The sequence below is a fragment of the Blennius ocellaris genome (genome assembly GCF_963422515.1).
Source record: "Blennius ocellaris genome assembly, chromosome: 11".
Lineage (NCBI taxonomy): Eukaryota > Metazoa > Chordata > Actinopteri > Blenniiformes > Blenniidae > Blennius > Blennius ocellaris.
The window spans coordinates 8,115,301-8,140,799 of NC_137660.1; the positions used below are offsets into that span (position 1 = coordinate 8,115,301).

Genomic DNA, 25,499 nt, shown 5'->3' on the forward strand with positions numbered 1-25,499 from the left:
TCAAACTTCCTGTTTGCAACATTCTTGGTTCTGGTTGAAATGAACGTTTAATTCCTCAGTGAAAACAGTGAGAACGTGTGATGGATTGGGTGAATTAGTTATAGAAAGGATACAGGAGAAATTGTCCAAGAAATTGCAACATAAGTTATCAGATTTGTTTTTCGTGGTATACATCTGTCATGGTTTAAAACAAACGCAAAGAAATCAGCCATCGACGGAAAATATTTGACTGACATAAATCCAGGTGTAGACGCGGTGCTTTGCTTCCCAGTGGGAAAGTTGCTGACAAGGCGCTGCAGAGCATTTGCATGGAGGGATTGTAGTGCAAACAAATTCATTTCCTAATATCTGTAGAATGTATTACACTTAGCATAAACAGATTTGTTGGCAAGTCCTGCATCATCAATGTTATTGGTCTGGATCCATGTTATGGACTAAGGGATTTCAGGAAAAAAAATATGGAAGTTATTTTTTTATTTTTAGACAAATGATGCAAATAATGACGTTGACGGTCCAAACAAAACAAAACAAAAAACAAACAAACATGGACCCTTATTTCAACAGGATACACTTGGTTGCACTTCAGCAGCAGCAGATAATCAAGCTTTTATTAGACTGTGGTGGTCATAAGTTTGAGAAAAGATATTTGTTTTAGCTGCAGACAAACTTATTTTGGGGGAGAAGTGTTCCTTGAAGGGGCTACCAGTGATGAATAAATAAATGGAATAGGCGAAACTACCTTACTTCTCTTCACCCAATGTGCCACGCACGCACGTCAAAACACCATTTGTTGGCAGTTGGTTCGCTCCACCACGTATTTTAGAAGATATGTTCAGCGAAAGAAAAACAAAACATCACATTGTCGGCTGTCCAACATGTAATCACATTAAAATGTCACGTCAACAATCAAGGCCTTCCATTGTTACTGTCCTGTGTTGGCCCGCCCGAGAGGAATGGCATAGTTTCGTTTCGACGGCCACTGCGAGGAGGTTTCTTCTTCTGGGATAATTGTTCGCACGAGATGGCTTGGGACGAACACATCGGCGGCAGAGGTTCGGAGCTCGTTGGACTGGTCGGGAGCTCACTGGTTGGCTGGGAGCAGGCCCTGCCTCTGGGCGTGCTCCAGAATGGCGTTGTAGCAGAAGTAGTATTGGTCGGGGGTTTGGATGCTGAAGGCCCTCTGTGTTCTCATGCGCCGCACCGTCTGACACACGTTGAGTGAACCGACGTCCTGAAGCTGGGACAGAGAGATGTCCAGCGCGCAGAACGTACCTGTCAACAACAAGGCAAATCGTAAATCACTTGGGGGGGGGGGGGGGGAAACAACAACATTGCGATTGCATGATTTTCCAGTTACGTGAAACCCTCATAGTTATCCTTACAGGCAAGAGTCTCTTTTATCAAATATTTTAGCAGGAATAAATTGGATTCACTCTTTTTGTTCTCCCACTTGAAAACCTTGCCGCTGAAAGTCAGTGCATGAATTTATAAACAGCCTCCACTGTAGTGGCTGATGAGTAACCACTGCATCGGCGCTCACGCAATTATGAGAAAGTAGTCTCTGAAGTGCTGCACACTTTAGTGACCTCTATTCATGAAGGGGTTACACTCGAAAATAATGTGTTGAAGAAAATGGCAAACTGAAAAACGGGTCAGAAGCTTTCGGGAAAAAATGGTCTCATGGCCTCACCTGTTCTCCCAATCCCCGCGCTGCAGTGCACCACCATCGGAGGTCCGAGTGGGTGGCCCGTCCACTGAAGCCCCAAAGCCTTCACCATTTTCCTCTGCTGTCTCTTCACAGCTCCCAGAAAGTCAATGAGAGTCACTGCTGAGGTGGGAACGCCATAGTCAGGCCAGCTGAGGTACTGGAAATGACTCACTTGTCTCTGTTCACATGTCTGAATATAAAGAAATGTGACAGTTAGAAACTTAGCATGTGAAGTCCTTTGTGTTTGTGTAATGCGAGTGTATGCCTGTGCGTGTGATGTTTGTCTTAGAGATAAGGATGGATTTGGAAGTCTTTTTTTTTTTTTTTTTTACATGTTTATTTGCTCGTCTTCTTTTTGTTTGTAATTTTTTTATTGTACAATAAAAAATATATATTACCACAGACTATTACAACTGACCTGTAAAACTGTACAATTTCACCTGTGAAATTTCAATAAATTAAATTGGGGAAAAAAAGAAGTTGAAGCATCATTACTCACTCGGCAAATATTTGAAGTGTTATGTATGAGTATAAACACAAACCAAACTGTAAAATATGTCCTTGTTTCAAGCAGGCTTTTTTTTGCTGCAGAATACCTGTTTTTTTTTGTTTTTTTTAAGCCAACAATACAGTTAACATTGTCATTACACCAAACAATACGCTTTGGATTGAACAAAACATTTTGAATAAACATAAGAACTTAGAAGCTAATGTAAGGCTCATAGAAGTCATGACTTTAACGTCACTATTTCTTTAATAAAAGTATTTCCACTTCGCACTCTCTTAAACACAATGATGCACCGACAGGTTGGATAGTCTGCGTTGGAAGAGCAACAGAGCAAATGTGCCCGAATTCAGTGTGTGACTTGCAGACAGGGATTTCATGGGATAGGTTCCACTCTGCTCTGCGTATCACCAGCTTCTGATGAACTCCCCGGTACTGTAATTAAATCTACTTTTCTAGCTGACTGGACCAAAACAGGCTGAGTAAATATTCTAAAAGTAGCGTATTTATTTGGCACTAGTGACTTCATCAGTCCGTCAAGTGATATAATCCTATTCTTCAATATGATCAGTCATTAATCTCTGCCTGGACAGCAACAGTTAGCACTGACTAGCTTTCAAAAAAGTAAAAAAAAAAAAGGGCAACAAAAATTCAAGATTTGACTCAGCAGTGCTTTTGGGATGACAAAATGCTTTCATCTCACTGTGGATGACGAGCAATTTGTGGACCAGAACCTCCGGTGAACATTGTGGCTTTACCTCAGTGTTGTGCAGTTCAAGGGTGGTGTGGTTGTAATGGGTGTGGTGGTCCACCCTCTGGTTCACCACTGCCATATGGCCATAGACCTCCTGCCCACCTTCCTCCAGAGGCCAGTACTGTCCACACTTCCTCCGATTGCCCTCGTCAGTCCTGCAGCGTCAGTCAACAACATGTTGATTAGCTTTTTAAATGGGAGTTTTCCCTTTCATCTATTGCCTTTACTTGATTATGTGGGATTTATGGGTTTTTCCCCACCACTATTTAAAAAAAAAAAAGTTATTCATTTTCTACCAAAATAACCAATAAAATGGTTTATTAACAGAGATAAAACTATACCTCTCAATACCTGCAATCCCACTCCCTGTTACAATGTGGACAACTGCAGCTTATAGACAAGTGCAGCCTATATATGTCCAGTTTGTTTTTTCTTTTTAAATTTTGCTGGTGTGGCTTATATTCAGGTGTACTTAGTAGTCCGTAAAATACGGTAAATGTAAAGCATCCTGAGATGATACTGTTGTACTTAGTACTATGCAAATAAAAGTGAATTGAATAGAATAAAATGGTAACATAATTCTCACCAGCTCTGATAAAAAAAAAAGAAAAGAAAAGAGAAACATCTTTGACTCCTCAAATCTAAGTACCTGGTAGTCATGACGATAACAAGGACATTTTGCTCCCAGATCATTCTCCAGAAATCACCGTAGGTCCTCTCTAGTGGCCCTGCACAATGCAACAGGAGATCAAAAACAATGTCAAATTACTACAATTGATGGGTGTTCTACATTTCATCACACTGAGGATTAAACCAATGAGTTACACTAATCTGTGATTCAAATTTATAGGAGTTCTTCGTGTGCAAACATATATGATTTTATAAAAAAAAAAAAACCCAAAACAAAACAGACCAGTGTGGTTGTTTCTTGCAGGTCTTTAATAATCAACTGCAATACCCTGAAGGCCACTGCTCTATTCTGTCACATTGAGACGGTTTCCTTAGACTGTAATCTTGAATTGCTCGATTCATTGAACCAAGACTGATCACTGATGAACTCCTGCTCTGTGCAACACTTTAACAAGTTGGTTTTCCATGAAAAAAATTTATTTCTGAAAGCAGTAGCAATCTTTACAGACCTTGTTGGCATATTAAGGCTTACGCCACTGTTGACCTCTTCCTCAGACAAAGATCACATCCTGATTCAGACAAATCTGCTTCTAAGGGCAAGTAACGCAATACTGGGGGTTCCACAAGGTTCTGGTATTGGCCCCCAACACTTTACTCCACTTTTAACTTTAATTCCTTGTGCCGAGTAAATAACATGAGTGTCTTCAATCAAATTATTAGACGACCATATTTTTCCTGAACAATTCCGGGGCATTCATGTGAACAGTCGTACCTTGAGTACCGATATACGCGTTCCTCTGTTTGTAGCCGTCCATGAAGCTGGCATTGATGTAGTCTGATCTCTGTGAGAACAGTAAAGCTTTGTCACATAGACAGAAAGAAATTGTGCAAAATATGAAGTTTGTGAAGCATGAAAATAAATATGACTCAACTTGCACTGTACAAGTCAACCGCATTCTTTTTGAAGATTTCATATAATACAACCAAATTCATCTGGTTAATCCACACTACATCATGAAAAGTGAGTTTATAAAACAGTTCTGGAATTTTATTTTTCAACGTATCCTGGTCAGATAAACTTGAGGGTCTAATATGCTCATTGTCCTCTAAAATGTTTATTTGTAAACTGAAGGTGGGATCATAATGCAGTGCAAAACAACGCCATGGAACTGAGATTGAAATGTTATCAATAGTAGTTAAATGAGAAGCTCCAATGTGAAGCTTAGAGGTCAAACAAGAGCACAGATTTAACTGTTTTAACAACTTATCAAGAGCAGAAAATAGTATGTTTATAAAGTAGCTCGCCCTGTATCATGTGCTTTTTGTCAACTGTGTACTAAAGAGAGTGACACACTGGCTGGCTGGAGAGTAAGTGTGGATCAAGTGGAATATAAATGCTGCCAGACATGTGAAGGTAGTTGTTGGGTGGAGATTCAACTGCAGTTATAAAGTTACAAAGCCCTGCGTTTTACTTGATCACTTCTGATTTAATTAAAAGGGGTCTGCACCTCAAACTCGCCTTGGCTTTGGACCATGACAAAGAAAAAGCTCCTTCCTGTTCCTCTCAACAATCTTTGGGAATCTGAGGTAGGATGATGATTGCAACCTCCTCAAGACTAGTATTTCTGTCCTCGCTACTCTCTAATACTGATCAGCTGTTTAGGGGAGATGTTATCTTCCTCTTAATTCTAGCTACAACTCCAACTTCAACTTGAGCTTTCGGACTGAGCACACCAGAGGTGAAATGCAAAAATTGATATGACATGTGAGGAGCTCCAGAATCTATTTGCTTAACTGCAGTTGAATTTGTACATTCAATAACACTTCATACCACCTGCAGTAAACTTCAGTCTGCACTTCAATCCTTAGCTCGTCTCTGTACGACACAAGCCCACAAGGCCACTTGTGAACGTGATCAAGCGAATGCAAACGATGACCATCAGCAGACTTAAACAAGTCACTAAGTTACAAACAGTAAATTTAGTTGGAGAATAGCTGCTGCACGTCATAGTATAAGAATACCCTGTAATGACTCTGTCAGGTTTTAAAATACATAAAAACCCAGTTTTCCACGTTTGGAACAATGTATTTTGATTTGAGAGACAAATCACAGCACATCAAAGCAACATGTCCTTTAAGTATAAAGTTGTTTTTCTGAATTATGAAACCTGGCAGCTGAGGTTTTGCATTTGACATGAGTGACAGCAGCAATTGGTTGTCGTAGGCTTTACCTCGTTTCTTCTGGGTTTCAAACGAACTCTTGTTTGATCAAGGCACAGCACGTCTCCATAGCGATTCCTCTCCTGATTGTAGGCCGCTCTGGGGACAAAGAAGGAGCAGAGGTTGATGGTTGTGAGATGGCTTCAACAATCATGGATTCCAATGAAATTGTAAATTCAGTCATGTTAGCTGTTAAGGCTACTATTAAAGAAACGAAATCCATTGTGATCCGTTGGGTTTTTCTCTTTTCTCTGTTAAAAGCACCTAGGAATGACTGTTATATTTGGTGCTATAAAAATAAAGTTGAATTGAATTTAACTAAATTGACCAATGTCATGTTGCAATAATACAAGGCGTAGAATTGCAGTGTACCTCAGGAAAGTTAATACTAGTGTAGAAGCTAACGTTCTATTGTTATAACAAGAGGTTTTACATCATGGATGCATCATGAAACCACAGAAGCCCAGCACTTGTAATCCTATCCCACAGCCCTGCCATAGATCTTACTTTTATAGACTATGAAGGGCTATAATCATGAGACCTACATACACGAGGTCATAGATTAACAAGGTTAATATGTTATTAACACGACACAACTTTTCTTTTTCTCATATGATTGGAGAAAGAAATCATAAAGCACAAGTGCAACACGTTTTTGCTCTCATTTTCAGGAGCTGAACTCAAAGACCTAATACTTTATTTCAGTACACAAAAGGCCTATTTCTACCAAATGTTGAGAAACGTACCAAAATCAGTGTGAGTGAGCACTTCTCCTTTGCCGAGATAATCCATCCACCTCACACGTGTTGCATATGAAGACAGCGGGATTATTGTATACAGGTGTGCTTTGGGCTGGTCGCATTAAAACGCCACTCTAAAACGTGCAGTTTTACTGTATTGGGGAGTCCGGGGTGGTCAGAAAGCCTGTCAGTATCGGGTGTGCCACGCAGTGCAATGCATCTTCACATGGAGTTGATCAGGTTGTTGACGTTGGCCTGTGGAATGTTGGTCCAATTCTCTTCAATGGCTGTGCCAAGTCGCTGGATATATGCAGGAAGCGGAACACGCTGTCGTGTACGACTATCAAGAGCATCTCAAACATGCTCAAGAGGTGAAAATGTCCGGTGAGGGTGCCGGAGTTGCGTCTAGATTCAACAATGGACCCCAGGATCTCGTCACCGTATCTCTGTGCTTTAAAATGCCATCAATAAAATGCTCCTGTGTTCATTGTCCCCAACATACGCCTGCCCCTACCATAACCCCACCGCCACCATGGGCCACTCGATTCACAACGTGACGCCATCGAATGTGAGCATTTGTCCATTCAAGTTGACCAACGACCAACTGCAGTCAGGTCGAGACCCCGATGAGGATGAGGAGCATGCAGGTGAGCTTCCCGGAGATGGTTTCTAATAGAAATGAAGATGGTGGATGTGGAGGCCCTGGGCTGGTGTGATTGGACGTACCAAAACACTTTGTGTTTTGCCTTTAGAGAAAAGCCTTACGGTTGAGAAATGAACATTCGATGCATTGGCATCAACTCTGGTGGGCATTCCGGCAGTCAGCATACAAATTGTACGCATCCTTAAAACCTGCGACGTCTGAGTCAATGCGCTGTGACTAATCAGCTGTGCCACACCTGTGAGGTGGATGGATTGTCTCGGCAAAGGAGAAGTGCTCACTGACACAAATTTAGACACATTTGTGAGCAACATTTGATAGAAATAGGTCTCTTGGGCTTTCTTTGCTATTTTACATTTGAATGAACTCTACACGGGTGTGCGTGTGCTTATTGCAGTACGCTCACTGTGCACAGTGGAAGGTTCCAGGCGGCGCCTCTTTGCGCAGCTCCTCGTACTCCAGGTGGATGCCCGAGCGCTGTAGCCGGCCGAGGTGCGTCAGCAGCTCCTGCGGGCGCATGGACTCGGGCCCGGGGACGTGGATGGAGGAATCCTCCAGGGGGATGCCCACCAACTCATCCACAGGGTCCACTCTGCCATTCTGGCCTGCCAGCAGCTGCTGGTTCCAGCTGTACGCGTCCAGCGGCAGCAGACCGCCGAGGTGCTGGGGGAGACAGTCTCTGGGGAGGTGCTGGCGCAGCTCGGCCATTTTCACCATCTGAACCTGAGGGTAGATGAAACAAGGTTTTTTTTTCTTTCTATAGAGTCTTGAAATAATTCAGTGAGTGTAACAGGTTAAACAATTATCTTAAAAAAACAAAACAAAAAACAAAACTTCACACATTTTCTTAACTGAAGGTGAGCATTCCACACTTCACACAGATAGAGCCCCTCACAGTGACACAGTCTCTCAAGAAATCCATACAAATTAAATTCTTTGAGGGCAGTAATGTGGAAGGGTAATCGATTCAAGTAATTCAAGCATTAACATCCCAGGCATGCGTGAGGCAACAGGATGGATGAGTGATTACAGGATTCCTTCCTCAAGCCCTCACTTGCAACAGCCGGAGACACTGAGTCACCTGCTCAAACACTTTGTGATTTGAAGATTTAATTGATCTGGAAACCTCCAACAAAAAGCCGAAGATGCTGCCCCGGACACTACGAACTTACCCTCTCCCTGAGTTTCTCTTTGAGAAGCAGGCTGAGCAGGTTGTATGGCACTCGAAACCAAACTGGAGCCCCGACAATCAACACCTTTTTCAGCCTGGCAGGGAACGCCCCCTGGTGGGCACACAGACAGAACAACTTACAATGAACTCCTTTCGTTTACTTATTTAGACATGTTCAGTTCAAATGTGTGCAACACTTCTATCTCAGACTCTCCCTTTCCCCCAGGCCGTCATTTCTCAGAATAAACCAAAAGCAGTTCCAACATATTTAATTCCCTCTTTTTTGGTGCTCCTACCGAGTTCCCAGTTGAGGTATTAAGTAATCATTTCAAATGCTCCATTTCATCTTTTCAGATCAATAAGGGGACACAAAATAGATCCTACTGCTGCTGATGTGGCCACATGAGTGAGCGCCATAACGGACTCCAGCTGACATCCCGCTACATCCTTAAAGCATCACTCATGTAGACGTAGTGGAAATGGAGGCACTAGTTTAAGCGTTACGCGGCCATGATGTATAGATTAAGTCATTCTTGAGCTCGTCAACCTCCTTGTAAAGCCATTCATTTTGGCCTTTGGACAGTCACTTCCATCATGGAACACACCGGTCCCAGTTTAATCAATCCACTTCTTCACTGAATAAAGTACAAGAGTCAGCAAGTTAATTAATAATCAAGCACAGGAAGCCAGTGAAGGAACAATCTTCCCGCAATAAGTGACTCCGACTCCTCGATCTTGTGATAACGTATGTGGATTTGTAACCTTGAGCAGGTTGAGGATCTTCTTGCTCAGGTCCAGCTCAAAGTTGGTGTAGTTGGAGCCGGCCATGTCGTAGATGAACACCAAGCCATTCCTCTGAGTCTCAAAGCTGCAGAAACACAAAAAGCTGTTTAGTGATACTTGAGACAAGGCAAAAAAAAAAAAAAAAAAATATATATATATATATAAGTGACTGCTAATTTCTGCAAGCAAGTAAACAAACATATGTTAGTCTTTGAATACATTGACGTAACATTGGCAAAATGTGTGGTCATTTTTAGTTGGATGCCAAAAGGAATGTTGGCCATATTACAAGATATTATTGTTAAAGTGCGCTGGGATTCATAAACCATATTTAACAATTACACCATGTTTTCAATTTGCAATATCTGGTAAGTCTTTGTTTGTAAGTAATTGTCAGAACTATTAAACACGTTTTCCATTAAAACTTCATGTGACAATGTGCGCTTTATTCAAATAGGTGATAGTTTATCGTTCCACTTATTTTTTTTAGAGTGATTTCTTGCTCTCAAAGTAAAAAAAAAACCAAAACAAAAATCATGCTGGAGAACATCTGAGTCGTTTTTCCTGCTGTTGTATGACGCCCACCCCATGAAAAAGGTCCACACCATATTTTGAAGAGCACCGACTCACAGGAGTCCTTCACTAACCTTCAAGTGTTAATAATTTCAAAAAATTCCTTGTAAAAAATAATAATTAAAAAAAAAATCAAGGTGTATTATTGTATTCAATTGGTTTGACTTTGTTTACCTTTCAACAGCTCGATCCAGGAGGTAGAAGAGGGCCTGGAGCACCACATGGTTTCCTGTCTTGTTGGGGTGATGAAGTTTGGCTGTGTACAAGGCGATGGAAGCTCCCGAGGGGTCTCGTACACTCTGAAAATACAAAAGACGAACACAATACATTGGCAACAAATAGCACCCAATTGTTGCTCACGTTTCGTTATAATTGAGTTTGAATTGAAAGTATCACTGTATTTGTGAGAAAATCAGCAAGAAATTAGATAATGATGAGATAATGTCACTTTTACAACAACACCCAAAAGGAGACACAAAAAAGAGGCATGAACAACGACCACAGGGGGGCACTTCAGTTCAAATGCTGCTTTCTGGCAGGATGCCAGTTGAAAGAAGGGCTGTCAACAATTCAGCAAGAGGAACAAATGATGTCAATACTTATGCAGCAGGTCTCAGTGTGTTCTTCCTCAGAGAACACTTTTTCTTTTAAAACAATAATAATAATAATAATTTAAAACAAAACTGAGCCGTGCGAGGACAGTGGCTGTAATTAAAATAAATAAATAAATAAATAAAGACCAGAGGCTCTTTAGTGGATCGAAGCTGCTGACCAAAGATACCCCGGAACCATCCTTTGTAAGTAAATAAGCTCGTATTCTCTGGCATGGGGGGGCTAAAAATACCTCAGACAGGATATGAAGCCCGCTGCTGAGGCTGGAGAGCTCAGACGTCAGACCAGAGGATGTGCAGCATCAATGCTGCTGTGGCACGTCAGAGGGGAAGGAAGAAGGGAAGCACAGGAAAGAGGGAGTGTGTGTGTGTGTGTGTGTGCGTGCGCTATGGGGGGGGGGGGGGGGGGGGTCGTCTTTTATGGCTGAAATTTGAGTGACAAAATCTAAATTTATCTGACAGAGGAAACCCACTTCAAACATCAGTTACTTGCACCACCCAAAAGAAAAAGCTTGCTTTCTTCCAATGGCTAGTATATGGATGCAAAGCTTCAATGATCTACTTCGTGGCAGTTTTAGACTTTTCTCGATACTACAATCAGTCTCAGAGTTATTTTCTATGAAAAGTTCTGTCAGCAGCTTTTAGGAACATACAAGTTAAATACAAAACAATTCTCAAAAAGCGTGGGAATTGTGAATTCTAAATTGAATTACCACATGGAGGTTGTTTTTTTGGTAACGGTTGGATTAAGGTTATACCACTTTAAAACAATATGCTTATTTGTGATTCTGAAAGATAAGGACAGCTTTTGCAAGAGTTCTTGGAATTAGTGAGAATTATGAGAATTGACAAAATTCCTGCTTTACACTTACAACAAGCATAAACACAATTGAGCTTTCCCTTCTTGAAGCCAGATTCGATTTTTTGCACACATCAATGCTCAACAGTGTATCAAATGTGAAAAATTGGGGTACTTTATAAGACCTAACATGCGAAATATGTTCTATTTTTTTATCAAATACAAACGACATGTCACTATTTAATTTTTTATCCTGATTTTAAAAAGGCAACTAAAGTGAAAAAAAAGAAAATAAAACAACAAAAAAGATCTGAAGATACATTAAAATGACAAGGTTTCATGTTGCAACGTCCAAGTATTTTTAATATACAAGCTGTGGATTAAGACACATTTGATTCTGCAGTTAGTACATATGCGCTAACTGCAGTCACTGCAATATCCGAACACATCACTGGCTATAATAATGTGTCAGACTATTGTGTTAGTAATAGTCTCACTGCAGAAATACAGCTCTTTGGCACAGAGTAACAACCGTCTTTAAATACACAGACAGTGGTTCCGTTGGTATTATTCCAGAGTTTCATTTATTTATTATAGGGAAAGTGTAATAAATTGTTCTGTAATCTCGGATTTGGCCTGGACTTTTCCATTTAAGCCACGCCACATGTGGGGAAGATTTAAGCGCTCTCTTACCAACACAGTGAACTTTCCACTGAGCAGCTCCGAGCGCAGAGGCTCCTCCTGAGGCTGCAGCCGGACAATTCCTTCTTTAAGACGCGTTTCCTGGAGAGAACAGATCACAGCAGGTGAGGTCGGACCGCGGGGTAACTATAACAGCCCCGTCACTTTGAGGCAAATTCCTCCCCGCGAACAATAGAGAATCACCCGGGTGACTTTCCTGCCAAGAGGATCCCTCTCCGAGAGGTTTCCACTCCTTTTTTTTTGTCCCTCCCCTCTTTTCCTCTTTTTCTTGCCCCCGAGGAGTTTGTGTGGGAGTTCTTGAACTTACTCTTCAGGTCGGGCTTGGGAGGTTTTTATTTCAGTTTACAACTCTACTTCCTGACTTATTTTAAATTAAGGTACTTTGAGCAGTTTTTTTTTTTTTTTTTTCATTTCTCAACTTTTACCACCTGAAACTAAGAAAAATGTCACTTTCATACATTTAAAGAGCATTTCTCATGAATTTTAAACTCTGCTGTTCCTTTTTGGGCTTCTTTCAAAAAGAGCCCAAATGCAGAAGAAGGTAGAAATGTAAAATGTGAATATTTCTATCCTCATTATCTAAATTGCCCCTGGGTGTGAATATGAGTGCGTGTTGCTCTGTGATGTACTGGCGACCTGTCCAGGGTGTATCCTGTCCTCGCTCATAGCAAAGCAGGGATTGGTTTCAGCGACCCTGCACAGGATAAGGCGGTACAGACGATGAACTGATGGATGGAAAAGTACGACACTCAAGCGGAACCCAAATGTCCTCTGACCAATAAATCCCTCCCTCGAGCAGCGGTGTCCAATCCTGCTCCCGAAGTCAAGGCCGCTGTATACAATATGGTGCATGCAAGCAGCCGGGACAATTTTTAAGGATTGAATTTAGCTTTTTGGAGCTTCTCATCGACGATACATCAGACGGCCATAAAAAGATTTATCGTGGTTCCTCAGCACTGCCACCAAAACGTCGGAACTTTTTTGACGCCGGCAGATTCAGCTGATCAGAAGCAAGTTAGCCGTTTCCGCTTTTCTTTTTTGCTTGTTATATAAGCATATTACCAAACGTGAAGCATTTCTCTGGGCGTACTGTATTGGGTGCATAACATGATCCCCTTTTCGCTTCCTGTTTGTGTGGTATGCTCTTAAAAAACCTCCCTAGGGAGCAGGGCAACATGGGCGGCTATTTAAAGAAGGAATTTTGTTATCACAATAGTGTCCTTATCCAAAATGGACTGAAAACAGTCTTACGTTTCACACTGTAATCACTTTGTTACCACTCCACATGGATCCAACCAGTTTTAGTACTTTTCTACTTTTGTCATGTGTGTAAAATGGCATATAAAAATAAATAAACTAGTTCGTAGTCCCTCGAAAGTCATCAGAAATATGATACATTTTAGTGTCGCCGACCTCATCAACCTCCATTTTAATGCCATCCCTTGATGTTTCTGTGCCCTTCTGACAAAACAAGCAGTACAATGGAAACTCTCTCCTGGTAGTTTGTTCAGACAAATGACTTGTCCCCGGCCTCCGTCCCGACTCTGACACAGCAATAAACCCAGTTAAATGAACTGTGGCGAGGCAGGGGATGCTAATCCTTCTCAAAGTCACACTCAAGGCATCGGTGAATGAGTCGCAGTTCACACAGGCCGCTTGCCGAGACAAGAGCCCAACTTGATGACTGCCCTAGTGACTTTACTTAAAAGTCGAGGGGTAAAATGGAGCCGTGTCTCTCCTCAGTATTTGATTGAGGAAGCTTGAATCTCCTTACGCCACACATACTTACACAGAATAGTAATATTTAGTTTAATACTGGACTTTCTAAAGTTCTGATCTATATCAGGTGAACATGAGGTATGCAATCATGTTAAGAACTGCAATAATGAGACATTTATCTACATAATGTTAATGTCTTTGACATTTGTTCATTCAATAGCCAGTTCTCCGCCTCTTCCCCCCAATTTCTATCAGCTGCAACTCCCATGCCCCCCCATCATATGTTCGAAGCATTTTAGAAACTTGGCAGATAGTTTGTGTATTTTGTAAATTTTCCTTCATTTTTCTGTATCTGTGCTTGTGATTTCTGCTCTGAGCCACCAGGTAGCACATAAGAGCTGTCAAGCAATAACACCCATTAAGTCATTATTTTTTTGGGAGGCTTACACATGATTTATCAGACTTTTCTTTCACATTAAATTATCGTAATTAGTTTTATTATCATCGTCATTTTGGCTCTGCACAGCATGAATTCATGATGTATGGAAACATAATTTGCAATATGTATATTGCACATATGGATACATTTGAGATATATTGTGCAGACTTCATGTATAGTATGCAACGTTTGGTTTGACTTATTTCACCATTTCTATTCGTTGCCTTTCTGCTTACAAGAAATTCAGCTTTAATAAAACCTAATAGCTTCAACATTTTGTCCCTTTTGGTGGCCATCAGGGGAGCACAGCCGCACACTTCAAGTACAATCAAGACACACTATTTAATGGGGGAAGAAAATTGACTTTCATCTTCAACTCCCTGCTGACCCCTACCAACCTCGAGGGAAGGTCTTTATTATGTCATTATCTCTTTTCACTTCATTAAGTAAATAGGACCTGCAATTGCTGCTCCTGCCTGGGTTGGGGTGGAGGTGTGGAGGGAGGGGGGGGGGGGGGGGGCACACCAGTTTAATGGTAGCAACACAGCCAAGGTCACCACCTGCAGTCTCAGTGACATGTGGCAAACAGACAAATTTCCTCTGTTACATTCAGTCGGGTTCTGTCCTTCAGTCCTCGCACTTAATGTGAGGCGAGCTCTGGAGGAGACACTCACAGTTACACTGGAATAAAAAGAAGACCAGCAGTGTTCACGTGGTTGTTACTCGCTTGTTTTTCATGCTTTGAAAGCCAACGTAGACATTGAAAACTGCATTTCATCTCCTTTAACTCATCACACGCTCACTAATTGAATCCAGTTGTGTTCTTGGGTTAATGTCATTTAGCATGTGAGATTTCATTTCCTCTATTACACTAATTTAATAACCCCAGCTCTACCCAGCAATAATCCTTTTGTTTTGAACCGTTTCCGAGATAAGCTGCAAGTTCTTGGAGAGGGTGAAACGGCCTGCGTGCTGCTTCTTGAAATACCCACCCAGTGTGTAATTCCGTGTGTGCATGTCGAAGCCGGGTTTTCCTTGTCGTTTTTTTTTTTTTTTTTATGCATCTGTTCAGGCGATCTCTCCTCGGCTGCTGCTTCTGAAGAAGCACGTTCAATGGAAAAGGCCTTGTGTTTTCTGCGCTGTGGGTGTAGTGAGGAGACTCCACACGCATCGGCCTGTTGTTTGTTTCTTCTTGTGTTTCCAAAATGGAACTTTAATTACTCTGTATCTGGTGCGGAAATGTTCAACGTGTCTGTCTTGTGTGGGCGTAGTATTTCACAACAAAGTTAGAAGGACAACGTTTAGACTGATGGAGTTTCGTGCTTTTAAAAAAATGTTTTCATGAAACCAGAGTAAGTGATTGTCACGAGTCGGCTCACCTGACATTTCTTCTGGTGACTTTAGAAGACAAGATCCAGATTTTATGAAGAAACAAAGTTGAACCATTTCTGTCACATTTAAAGTGTTGAAATGTTTGGTGTTTGTATGAAACATATGGTCACCTGGTTTTATCAAGAGAATGAAGCTGGTGATCATTTACATGCATCTAAAGCGACAAGCTTTCTGACAGCTGGTTAATTAAAATAACTTCTGCATTGCTACATTGTTGTTTGACTTGCGCAGTTTATCTCAATATATGAAAACAGAAAAACTCACTGTCGTGAAAACTTTTTGCCTACTTCAGCTCGATGTGCACGCGCATGCTGTCGAACCTTTTGAAATGGGCATCGGTAACAGTGGCAGCATTATTCCCTTCCTTACCCTGTAACTGTGGAACAGCTCGATGGCTCGGAGGACGTCAAACTTGCGAGCCATGAGGAACTTGACAGCCAATTCCCTGGACAACGGTGACACTCCATGCTGACTGGTCCACTTGTTGATTTCCTCCAGAAACTGCCTGGTGGCCTGAAACAGACACAGATGTTGTCACAAACTTTGTCCTCTCATAATCGCGGGGTCAAATGGGAAGGAAGTGAAACTGGGCTTTAAACTTGATACATCCTCACAGGAAGCGCTATCTCGCAGAATAATTCAATGCTATTTCATGGCCTGGTGAGATGTTCTTGGTGGTGTTGCTTGAAGTGTTGAGAATGAGTGCTGTCAACACGAAAGGGTACAGAAATAAAGTGTGTGCAGCCTATTAAATACTTTTACACATCTGGGTATTCTAAAAGAACATGATCTCGTGCACTGAGAATAAATGAAATGTGGCACGTGGCTGCATGTTTGCAAATTTGGGAGTTTTTTCATTGAGAGAGAAGGAGGCGTCCTGCTCAACTGGTGTTTATAGTCCGAAGCTGGGATAATGGCGGGCCTACACACTTCAACTTTTTAATGCTACCCATCTGTAAAACCATTGGTGGAGCTGGCGAGAGCCGAGATATAAACCAACGCAGCAGTTTTCATGCCGACTTACTTGAACGATGGTACATATTGCCGCTACATTAAAGGGCAGGTTTGTTTGTGCGAAAAACCAGAACGTTCCCCCCGGACACATGATTAATTAGCTCGCTAATTCTTACATATGCGCATCTGACAATGTTTCAGTTGACGTTTCCAGTCAGCGCCTTGTGAAATCCACAGGAAAGAACCCCCGAAGAGCAAAGCAGGATGGGAAAACAGCGAAAAACAATGACTGGTGTTATGATTACGTGGCAATGCTACCTTCATATTCACTCCCACATCTCGTGGTCGACATTAACCCCATGAGGGAAACATCTGGCAGTTTGGTTCTAATGTCATCTGCGTGCCGTTTGGTGCCGAGCAGGTTAAAAACCGCGGGTTTCCAGAGGTTTAGAAGTGGTTGAAAACAATGACGTGATGTCGAGAGACAAATGTGAACCAAACAGTTGAGCCATGGGCCTGAAAGTAAAACAATGGCGTGAACTCCTCTGTGGGGCTGATCCACTGTATATATCATTAAACCTTACAGAAGAGCAAACTTCCTTTAAAAAAACCTGCTTCTATTTTACACTCCCAAAGAAGCACATTAAGGTACTCCGATACATGTCTGACTCAAATCTGTTTTGAAAATGTATTTCCCACAAAGGCCTTCCACACGCCTTGTAAATAACTTATTTAGCCAGCAGTTGCTTGGGGGCCGTCCTGCCACTCAACTTTTATTATACATTCCCCCGGGGAGCTTCGCACACACTCCCGCCCTTAGCACACCCACAGTTAGCGAGTCAGCACCCAGTGAATCCTGAAAAAGGCGACACAGGAGGCAATGAAAGCCGGCGCTTTAAACACAGGGTTCCGCTTCTCTGGTCAGGCACAGCGGTGGCGGGGCGTGCATGGGAGACAGGAAGTCAAGTTCTGGGAATCCGCGGCTGTTCGGGAATACAAAAACGATCAGTGACGAGCACCGCGTCTCAGAGACAGGATGCCACTGTCCCTCCTAAAGAAAAGCCAGCGCTTTCAGAGGCTTCTGCTCTGTTCAGCATGCAGGGGACGAGGGACGGCTGCACCTGACGGGGCCGAGGCTGGCTAATACCCCGTTCTCATGGGGGAGACGATGAGGGCTTATCCATGCATTCAGGACCCAAATAAAATATGATAAAGTGAGTCATTTCAATGCGACGCAGGAGGCCACAAGTGAACCATAAACAAGATCCTACAAGGATTATGTTAAAAAAAAAAAAAAAAAAAACTAAACCACTGCTATAATGTGTGTGCAGGTGATGCTATTCAGCCCAGAAGCAACAGAAAGAGAGCACTGGTATTTGGATGAACAAATCCGAATGATATAAACACCACAGACTTAAGTGCTTGTTCATTACTTGCAAATCATTTTGCTATCAAGGTACGAAACAATATTATTGTATATTCACTGAATATTGTATATACTAGTATAAAGATGGCATTTCTATATGTTGGTAAATGGTCTTGTGTGTTGTGTTATTCCATTGAACATGCAGAGAAACTAACTCGCCATTATAAAAAAAAATAAAAATGTTTCCCCTCCTGAAAATTCCGAGGTTGTTTAGGGTCAAAGAAATGTGTCAGGCTGCACCTTGCCATAAGAAATATCACCTGGGTCAACAGTCTGCCTTTTGACAGGCGGCGCACGTATTTAACTTAAACCGTCTGCTGTTGTACTGCGAAGCCTTAATCCCTCGGTGTCGGCCAAAGACAACTTCCTGTCAGGACCGCCGTCAGGTACACTCAGGTTTCTAAAATGTCAGCGCTCTAATAGCTTCTCTTTCTCTCTCTCTTCCTCGCCTTTTAAGGACAGACTGCCATCTCAGGCAGTGACCCTCTGTTCCTGTAGAAGCCAGTCTTGTTTGGGCTTTTTTTTTTTTTTTTTGTCTGCACTGGGGGCCACTTCCGTCAGAGTGGAATTTGAGGATGAACCAGTTTGTTTTCACGATCGCATACCGGAGTGCAGCGAAAGACTTGCTGCAGAGCAGTGACTTGCTCAATTCCTACAGGATGCATAAATATTTGCTCGGCTTGCTCCAGCCCTGCGAGGACTGGAGAGTTTTGTCCTTCCGCTTCTTGAATATTCACTTTAAAAGCACTTAAATCCAGCTTATGCTGCCTGACGCAAATCTAAATAAGCTGGAAGGGTGTTTTATATGTGGTCGCAGGTCAGCCTCAGTACTGAGAGAGACGTTTCACGCAGCAGGTTCCTGGCTTTCCGATACACCGCCGACGTTACATAATCCCGTTTTGCTGTCAGGGTTGTTGTGTGGCGGCGTCAACAGTGCGTGCCAGCGATTAATTGATTGGACGTACTGTGGTCTGGACCCGCCGTGTCGGGGGTGAGCGAGTGATGCCGTATTGGGTCCTTAGCCTTCAAAACCAAAAGGCCCACAGGTACAGAATGTAACTGTCACAGGAAACCACAAAGACATCATAGCAAAGTGTTACTACAGTCAGGCCGAAGGCAAACTCACACTTTTTTTTTCTAAAACACCCATTTCCTCCTCATGTGAATATCCTGTGATAAGATACTATACAGTTTATTTATAATGAGTACCTAAATATATGAATTCCTGTGTTCAGACATTGTGTTAACGTTCAATAAGTTTCAAGTATCAGTTATAGTTAATAGAAGTTTCAAGTGTTTCCAGTATAGGTATGCATGTTTTTAAGGCTCCCTTCTGTTCAAAGCCTTCAAAACTTGACCATTCATGTCAAGACTTTTTTTTTTTTTTTTAGGTTTACAGTACATTTCTGGGGATTTTTTTAGGCATTGCTGAGGTGAAAAATCATTTGAATTTGCTATTTTCCCTTCAAATACACAGATGAAAATTAAAGTAAAAAAAACCCAACAACAACAAAAAACTAGTGCATCAAAACATTTCTGTTTCTAATTATGATGTCTGAAATTGTGGTCTATTGATACTTTAGTTGGCATCCTGTGATACCGTGACACTATGTGACCACATCATAACTAAATCAACGAGGCCTTACAAGATGCTCTCCACCCATGTGGTACCAAAGGAGCCTTCAGCACTTGAGCTGAATGTTATAGAGATCAATTGTAAAAAAATGGGAATGTATAAACTCTACTAGCTGACCATAGCAGCACCAATCTGTGTTCATTGCACTAGTAATGATAGTGTTTCAAGGCCATAATTTAGTATACCTGAATATGCAAATGAAATGCTATCACATCCTTTGTAATTAGCCTTTGTCTTTTTGCATTTACAATGAGAAACACTGACAAATGCATGCTATTGACTTAATTATGATTTTCCTCAACGATGTCCTCAAATGACTGTTTTTGCTGAGTAACACCAGAAGGTACTCCATAAAGGAGACAAAAACATGACTTTGTGGGAAAACACTTGAAAATCTGTGATTATATTACAAGTGCCACAGTAATGTGTCAGAGTCAGCTTTTCAAATTATCCATGATTACTTTGTGGCAATTAAGATTTAATGGGATATCATAACCTTGAATAATTCATGTTTATGTAACATAATACTCTTAGTTCCTCCAACAACACGCTCTCCTTGACTCATCTACTACCATTATAAATAGTTGCCTCCTGCTTGATGGCGGCCCACAATCTTACGTCTTCCACTCAGGCGCTTTTTCTCCCACAACTGCCCACACTGCTGGCATATTAGATCCTTATCACAGAATATATTTATATACATTATATTGACGTTTCATGCTGCCCATTCTTTTGAACAATATACTTTACAATATCTGACAAGTTATAATCTACATAGTTTAGATCTGTGATGTCATAATACCATAACTTTTTATTCATTTGCATTTTTTATTATTTTTTTTAAATCAATGTCGCTCTTGTGTGAATTATTTCTGGCTGGAATTAAAGGAATCGATGACGCTCCTTCATATTCTCTGACACGTTTAAGTCTTGGCATAAAGTCTGACACTAAGGGTCTAATAATACACTTAGAGAAAGATACTCGAGCCTCACGTTGAACAAACTGACATCGGCCCGCCATTGATTTTCTATTATAGCCGTCTTCTGCCGACACGGAGGTGAAAAAGTCATGAAGCTGGTGTCAAATTACAAGTGCTTGATACCGCATACAACCAGACGAAGTGTTCACAAAAGAAGAGTCTAACTGGACGGTGGCCAATCGGAAGAATGTGGGCTTCCAGGGAGGAGGGGGATCAAACACACAAAAGCTGAAATGAGCTGTTTCAGAAAGAGGCAGCATAAAAGGGCTATTATGAGATAAATGGGCTGTGAATTAGGAATAAGAATCCGGGCAATATATCGAATATGCTTGATGTATCGCGGCTTGTGTGCGATATAGAAAATGACTATCGTGAACATTTGAGTGTCACAGTGGAGCTTTTAACCGCAGGCATAAAATATGTAGCACTCCTACAGACCCGAGAGCTACGTCATGCACCTTAGCTTAGCAGAGTACTAGCCGTAGACATAATGACATTATGAGTAGATATTATGTCTATGGTACTATCGGGTAGCGAAAGCTGAGGCGGCCGGCACCCGTCCGACTCCGGCCATGGTCCGGACGAACACTGCAGGCCTGCGTCGCCTACCCATCAAAAAGTTCAAGTCCATGATGGTGCTCTTTAATAAATACTGCTTGTTGTGATTTCACCCCTTTTTGCATCCAAGTTAAACATTAGCATATGTTAACGTAGTATGAACGAGAATGTTTTAATGTCGACATAGAATCCTCATACTAGTGTGTTTCCGTGCATCAAAAGTGTTGATTTCAGGCAAAGATCAAATATCGAGATACATATCTTGTATGGTGATATGGCCTGAATATCGAGATATTCATAAAAGGTCATATCGCCAAGCCCTACTCTGAGGGCAAACAAAATCACAGACTTAACTAACTTTGTTACAAGGCTGAGCCAAAATACCTTTGCCAAGATATTGATCAATCATCATTGTACCACTGTCCATGTCTGTAAATGATTTATGTGACCGCGAGCAATAATTAACAGTTTCCAGGCATCGTTTTTAGCAGGCGGAGAAAGAGTGTGAATGTTCTATTTCCTCAATGGACTATTTCTGTACCTGAGCCATTAATGCAAAGTGATGCATTGTGACTACTGTGTCACGATTACACCTCGAGCCTGCAGACAAAGCTCGAATGCTTCTTCTCTGTGATGTTTGAAGAGGACTTGTGGCTGCCCTTGACTCGGGCCTTTTCACAGTCTCTTCGACGACAGTGCATTCTATGCCACGCTTATCTATTTACAAATGTAGGACTGCTGTTGCCAAGCCGTTTCGCCTCACTTCACTGAATCCCATTTGGCACAAGTCAATACCAAAACAGGAAGTCCATAACGTCACTATCTCCCCATTTACTACTTTCTCTTACTCTGCTGCTTCCTGGGAGCGCACACACACACACACACACACACACACACACACACACACACACACACACACACACACACACACACACACACACACACACACACACACACACACACACACACACACACACACACACACACACACACACACACACAAAAGCACATGATAGACACATGCACTCTCTAACTCATAAACTACACCCCCCCCCCCCCCACCCCCCACCCCTCCCACAGTGGAGTGGAAATGCTTTTAACAGCTGCCTTTAGAATGAAGTTCCACTACACCAATGCATGCTCCCAAGAGAGCTACCCCACTGCGCGCGCGCACACACACACACACACACACACACACACACACACACACACACACACACACACACACACACACACACACACACACACACACACACACACACACACACACACACACACACACACACACACACACACACACACACAGACAGACAGACAGACAGACAGACAGACAGACAGACAGACAGACAGACAGACAGACAGACAGACAGACAGACAGACAGACAGACAGACAGACAGACAGACAGACAGACAGACAGACAGACAGACAGACAGACAGACAGACAGACAGACAGACAGACACACACACACACACACACACACACACACACACACACACACACACACACACACACACACACACACACACACACGTAATGAGGGCGTCCGGTACCCGAGCAGGGGCCCTGGCTCACACAGGAAATGGAGTAGGCAGATAAGGAGCTCTCTGCTGTCCAGATGATGAGAGGAGTCAGCAGGAAGAGGAGAGCACGGGGCACGACCAGCGCCGAGAAGACGGAGTCATGAAACAGCCAGCTCACGCAAGCCAATAAGTTCTTCCGGCTCGTGTTTGATATCATATGGTCGCTTACGGCTGATGCATAATGAGATTTGAACTGGTCAACTAACAGTTGTTGTTCCCAGTTTACAACTGGTTAAATCCAAAGCAAGCCAGTACTTATTTACAAAGAGTGCAGATACTCCCAAGTTAATGAATGTTTGTACACAGTTTTAGTGCTTTTTATTTGCACTGTATTATGCTGAAAAGTGTGGAAGTGGCGTAATACGAGACTTCCACGAATGATCCGGGGAAAATTCTTGAGAAAATGATCTTATTTTAGATGATTTTACCGAAGTGCTTCCTTTTTCATGTGTCCTTCTGATGAAACCTTTCCGATAAATAGGCTGAACATCTTCAAAACTTCTTGAAAGTTGCTTTTGTGATAGAACATCCAACATGTCCAGGGCGACTGAGATTCTTCACAGCGCTGAGAAAAGTTTCATGACTATAAAAAAGAAACTGACACAGTTCCCAAACATCCCAAGAGCACATCTATATTAATGCGACTGATCCACCTCTGACTATAGCTGTGTGTAACGTCAGCACAATCTGCAGCCATATAAATTGCATGTCATATCCTTTTCATCATAAAATACCTTATTGGAGGCCTGCAGCTTGCTTTAGCAAAACTTCAACTCAGCACATTTAGCAAGGCTCCTACTGCAGTCATTACCTATTGAAACTCAACATTCACTGTCTCAAATTATAGTCAAGAAGAATATTTTTGACTACAATTACCTTACGGCCAGTATTGATGCTTGCGAGCACTTTCCCCACTACTTGGTGAGAAGCTCAGCATTATCCGGACTATGATAATGAACCTGTGCTCCGGTCAACATGAGGAAAATACTTCACTGATATGTCAAATTGTGTCATTTTGAAATATAGAAAATACAATCTAGTGTCAAAGAAATCTAGCCCTTACAGCTAGAACACCCCCGGTTTGATTGTGGGCTTGGGAGTTTGCATGATGCTCCTGTGCGTACGAGGGTTTTCCTCTGTGTGCTTCAGGTTCCAGTCCAAAAACGTACTTTGGAAGTTAACTGGTGAATCTAATCTGCTGATCGGTGCGAATGTTTGTGTACATGTGATTTAGAAGATGTCTGACAACAGGAGAGCAAAGGTGATCATTTTATTCTGTCGAGCACTGGAAAAAAAGTAAAAAAAAAAACAAGAGTGGTGTCATTCTACTCATGTCTACGTGTTGTCTGTGTTGCAACTGAAGTTAGCATCAGCCCACCCAGGCCTGTAAATCCAGAATCTTGTCTGTTCTTTGTACACATTTTTTTTTTTAAAAGAAAGCAGATTTGATAGTAAACACAAAAGTGGGCACTCCATAAACCCATGTAGCATCACATCAATTGAACATATTGCACCTTTAAAAGCTTATTAATCAGCTTACTTTATAAATAATGTAAAACTATTTTTTTAATGTAATTTTAGGGCTTTATTGGTTAATGTCAATAATATCCTGTTAATATAATGCTTCCATAGGCAGAACCAAGTAAAGGACAGCAATATCGATTCTGTCAAGGCCATGGTGAGCCTTTGGTTTGGTTTGTGTGACCATTGGCCAATTATAGTCAGGGAAACAATGTCCAGGGCTGAAAAGCTGAAGCCAGACAGCATTAGGACATCATCTTAAAAATGTGTCCATTTCAAAAATAACTGTTGATTGGATACCTGTGAATAATTGATCGACTAATTCCTCCTGCTCTAATAATCATATTTATCACACTTATTATTGTCTGGCAGAAATGTGTCATTCTCTTGACTCTGGGCTCATGGGGTTCAAAATTACTCTCCTACATTCATCTACAAATGGTGTGTTATTAAATTAATGGAGCTGGACAAGTTTTGGAAAAACACACAAAAAAAACGTTCGAGTTTTTAGTGTTGTTTGTGTTCAAACCAAAATCTTTTTTCCTACTGGGCTGTTCTTAATGAATAACTTGTTATAGCTATATTTACATAAATACACACTCCACTGTGTAATAATAAAGGGGGGAGTTATTGTAAATGTTTATATGACAAGGGGGTGAATGCATCTGCACTGTGATGGGGTCTAAATCCTCCATTCTGAGCAAAGGCACGGCCAAGTTTGTACTGTAAACAGTGTATTTCTGAATGACCCAAATGAGGAATCAGGCTGCCCCCCCCCCACACACACACTTTTTTCTTTCTTTTTCTTTCCCGGTAACCCCGCAGTGAGCCTGGAGCTCCGCGACGCCAAACGACCGCCTCACATCGCGATGAAGCCCGTGTGTCTCGCTGGGCCCGTGTGTCGCAACACGTCAGCTCAGGAGGAGCCGACAGTGATGCAAGCGGAGCAATAATGCGCCAGCAATCGATACAATATTTCCGCTCTGCGTTTTCTGGGCCGTTTCGCAAAAAAAACAAAAAAAAAACCCAACAACCCACCATTACGCACGGGGCGCACGCACGCAGCTCGCCGCGGTGCGCACACGCAGCGCACAGCGGCCAGAATACCTCCAGGTAGAGCCGCTAACCGAAGCAAGTCGGCCGACACACACACACACACACACAAAAAGAGTCCGAAGGCCTACCTGCTCTTCCTCCGCCGATAACGTAGCTGCCATGATTCCCGACAGATCTCCGATCACCTTTTGCCGAGACGCGTCCTTTTCATGAAGTGAGGAGATGACGGAGATGCCTGAGTGTGTGCGTGTGTGTGTGTGTGTGTATATATATACACACACGAGTGTGTCCCTCGTGTAAAAACGGGGCTTTAGGGGTTGTCCCTCTCGCTCAAAGTTGAAGGCATCTGAAAAAAGCTGCAGCTTGAGCTTTTTTTTTT

General features: G+C 42.1%; 1 protein-coding gene across 1 annotated transcript; it reads right to left on the bottom strand.

The window, feature by feature from the left end:
• Positions 1 to 25,499, bottom strand: ptpn9a (protein tyrosine phosphatase non-receptor type 9a). Its single transcript, XM_080505398.1, has 13 exons — positions 25,249 to 25,499; positions 15,777 to 15,920; positions 11,849 to 11,938; positions 9,920 to 10,044; positions 9,152 to 9,257; positions 8,391 to 8,501; positions 7,625 to 7,941; positions 5,829 to 5,916; positions 4,370 to 4,439; positions 3,617 to 3,695; positions 2,972 to 3,122; positions 1,691 to 1,898; positions 1 to 1,272 (listed from the first exon to the last, which is right to left on the bottom strand). The coding sequence occupies exons 1-13, from the start codon at positions 25,279 to 25,281 to the stop codon at positions 1,082 to 1,084; spliced, it is 1,713 nt and encodes a 570-aa protein (XP_080361524.1). The 5' UTR covers positions 25,282 to 25,499; the 3' UTR covers positions 1 to 1,081.

What these genes read in the sequence shown, in the direction of transcription:
- ptpn9a (XM_080505398.1), bottom strand. Translation starts at nt 25,281, where the DNA reads ATGGCAGCTACGTTATCGGCGGAGGAAGAGCAG. An exon ending in AGCTGTTCCACAGTTACAGG is followed by an intron (nt 11,939 to 15,776) that starts GTAAGGAAGGGA and finishes TGTTCTCTCCAG; the next exon opens with GAAACGCGTCTTAAAGAAGG. An exon ending in TTGAACTGCACAACACTGAG is followed by an intron (nt 1,899 to 2,971) that starts GTAAAGCCACAA and finishes CTTTATATTCAG; the next exon opens with ACATGTGAACAGAGACAAGT.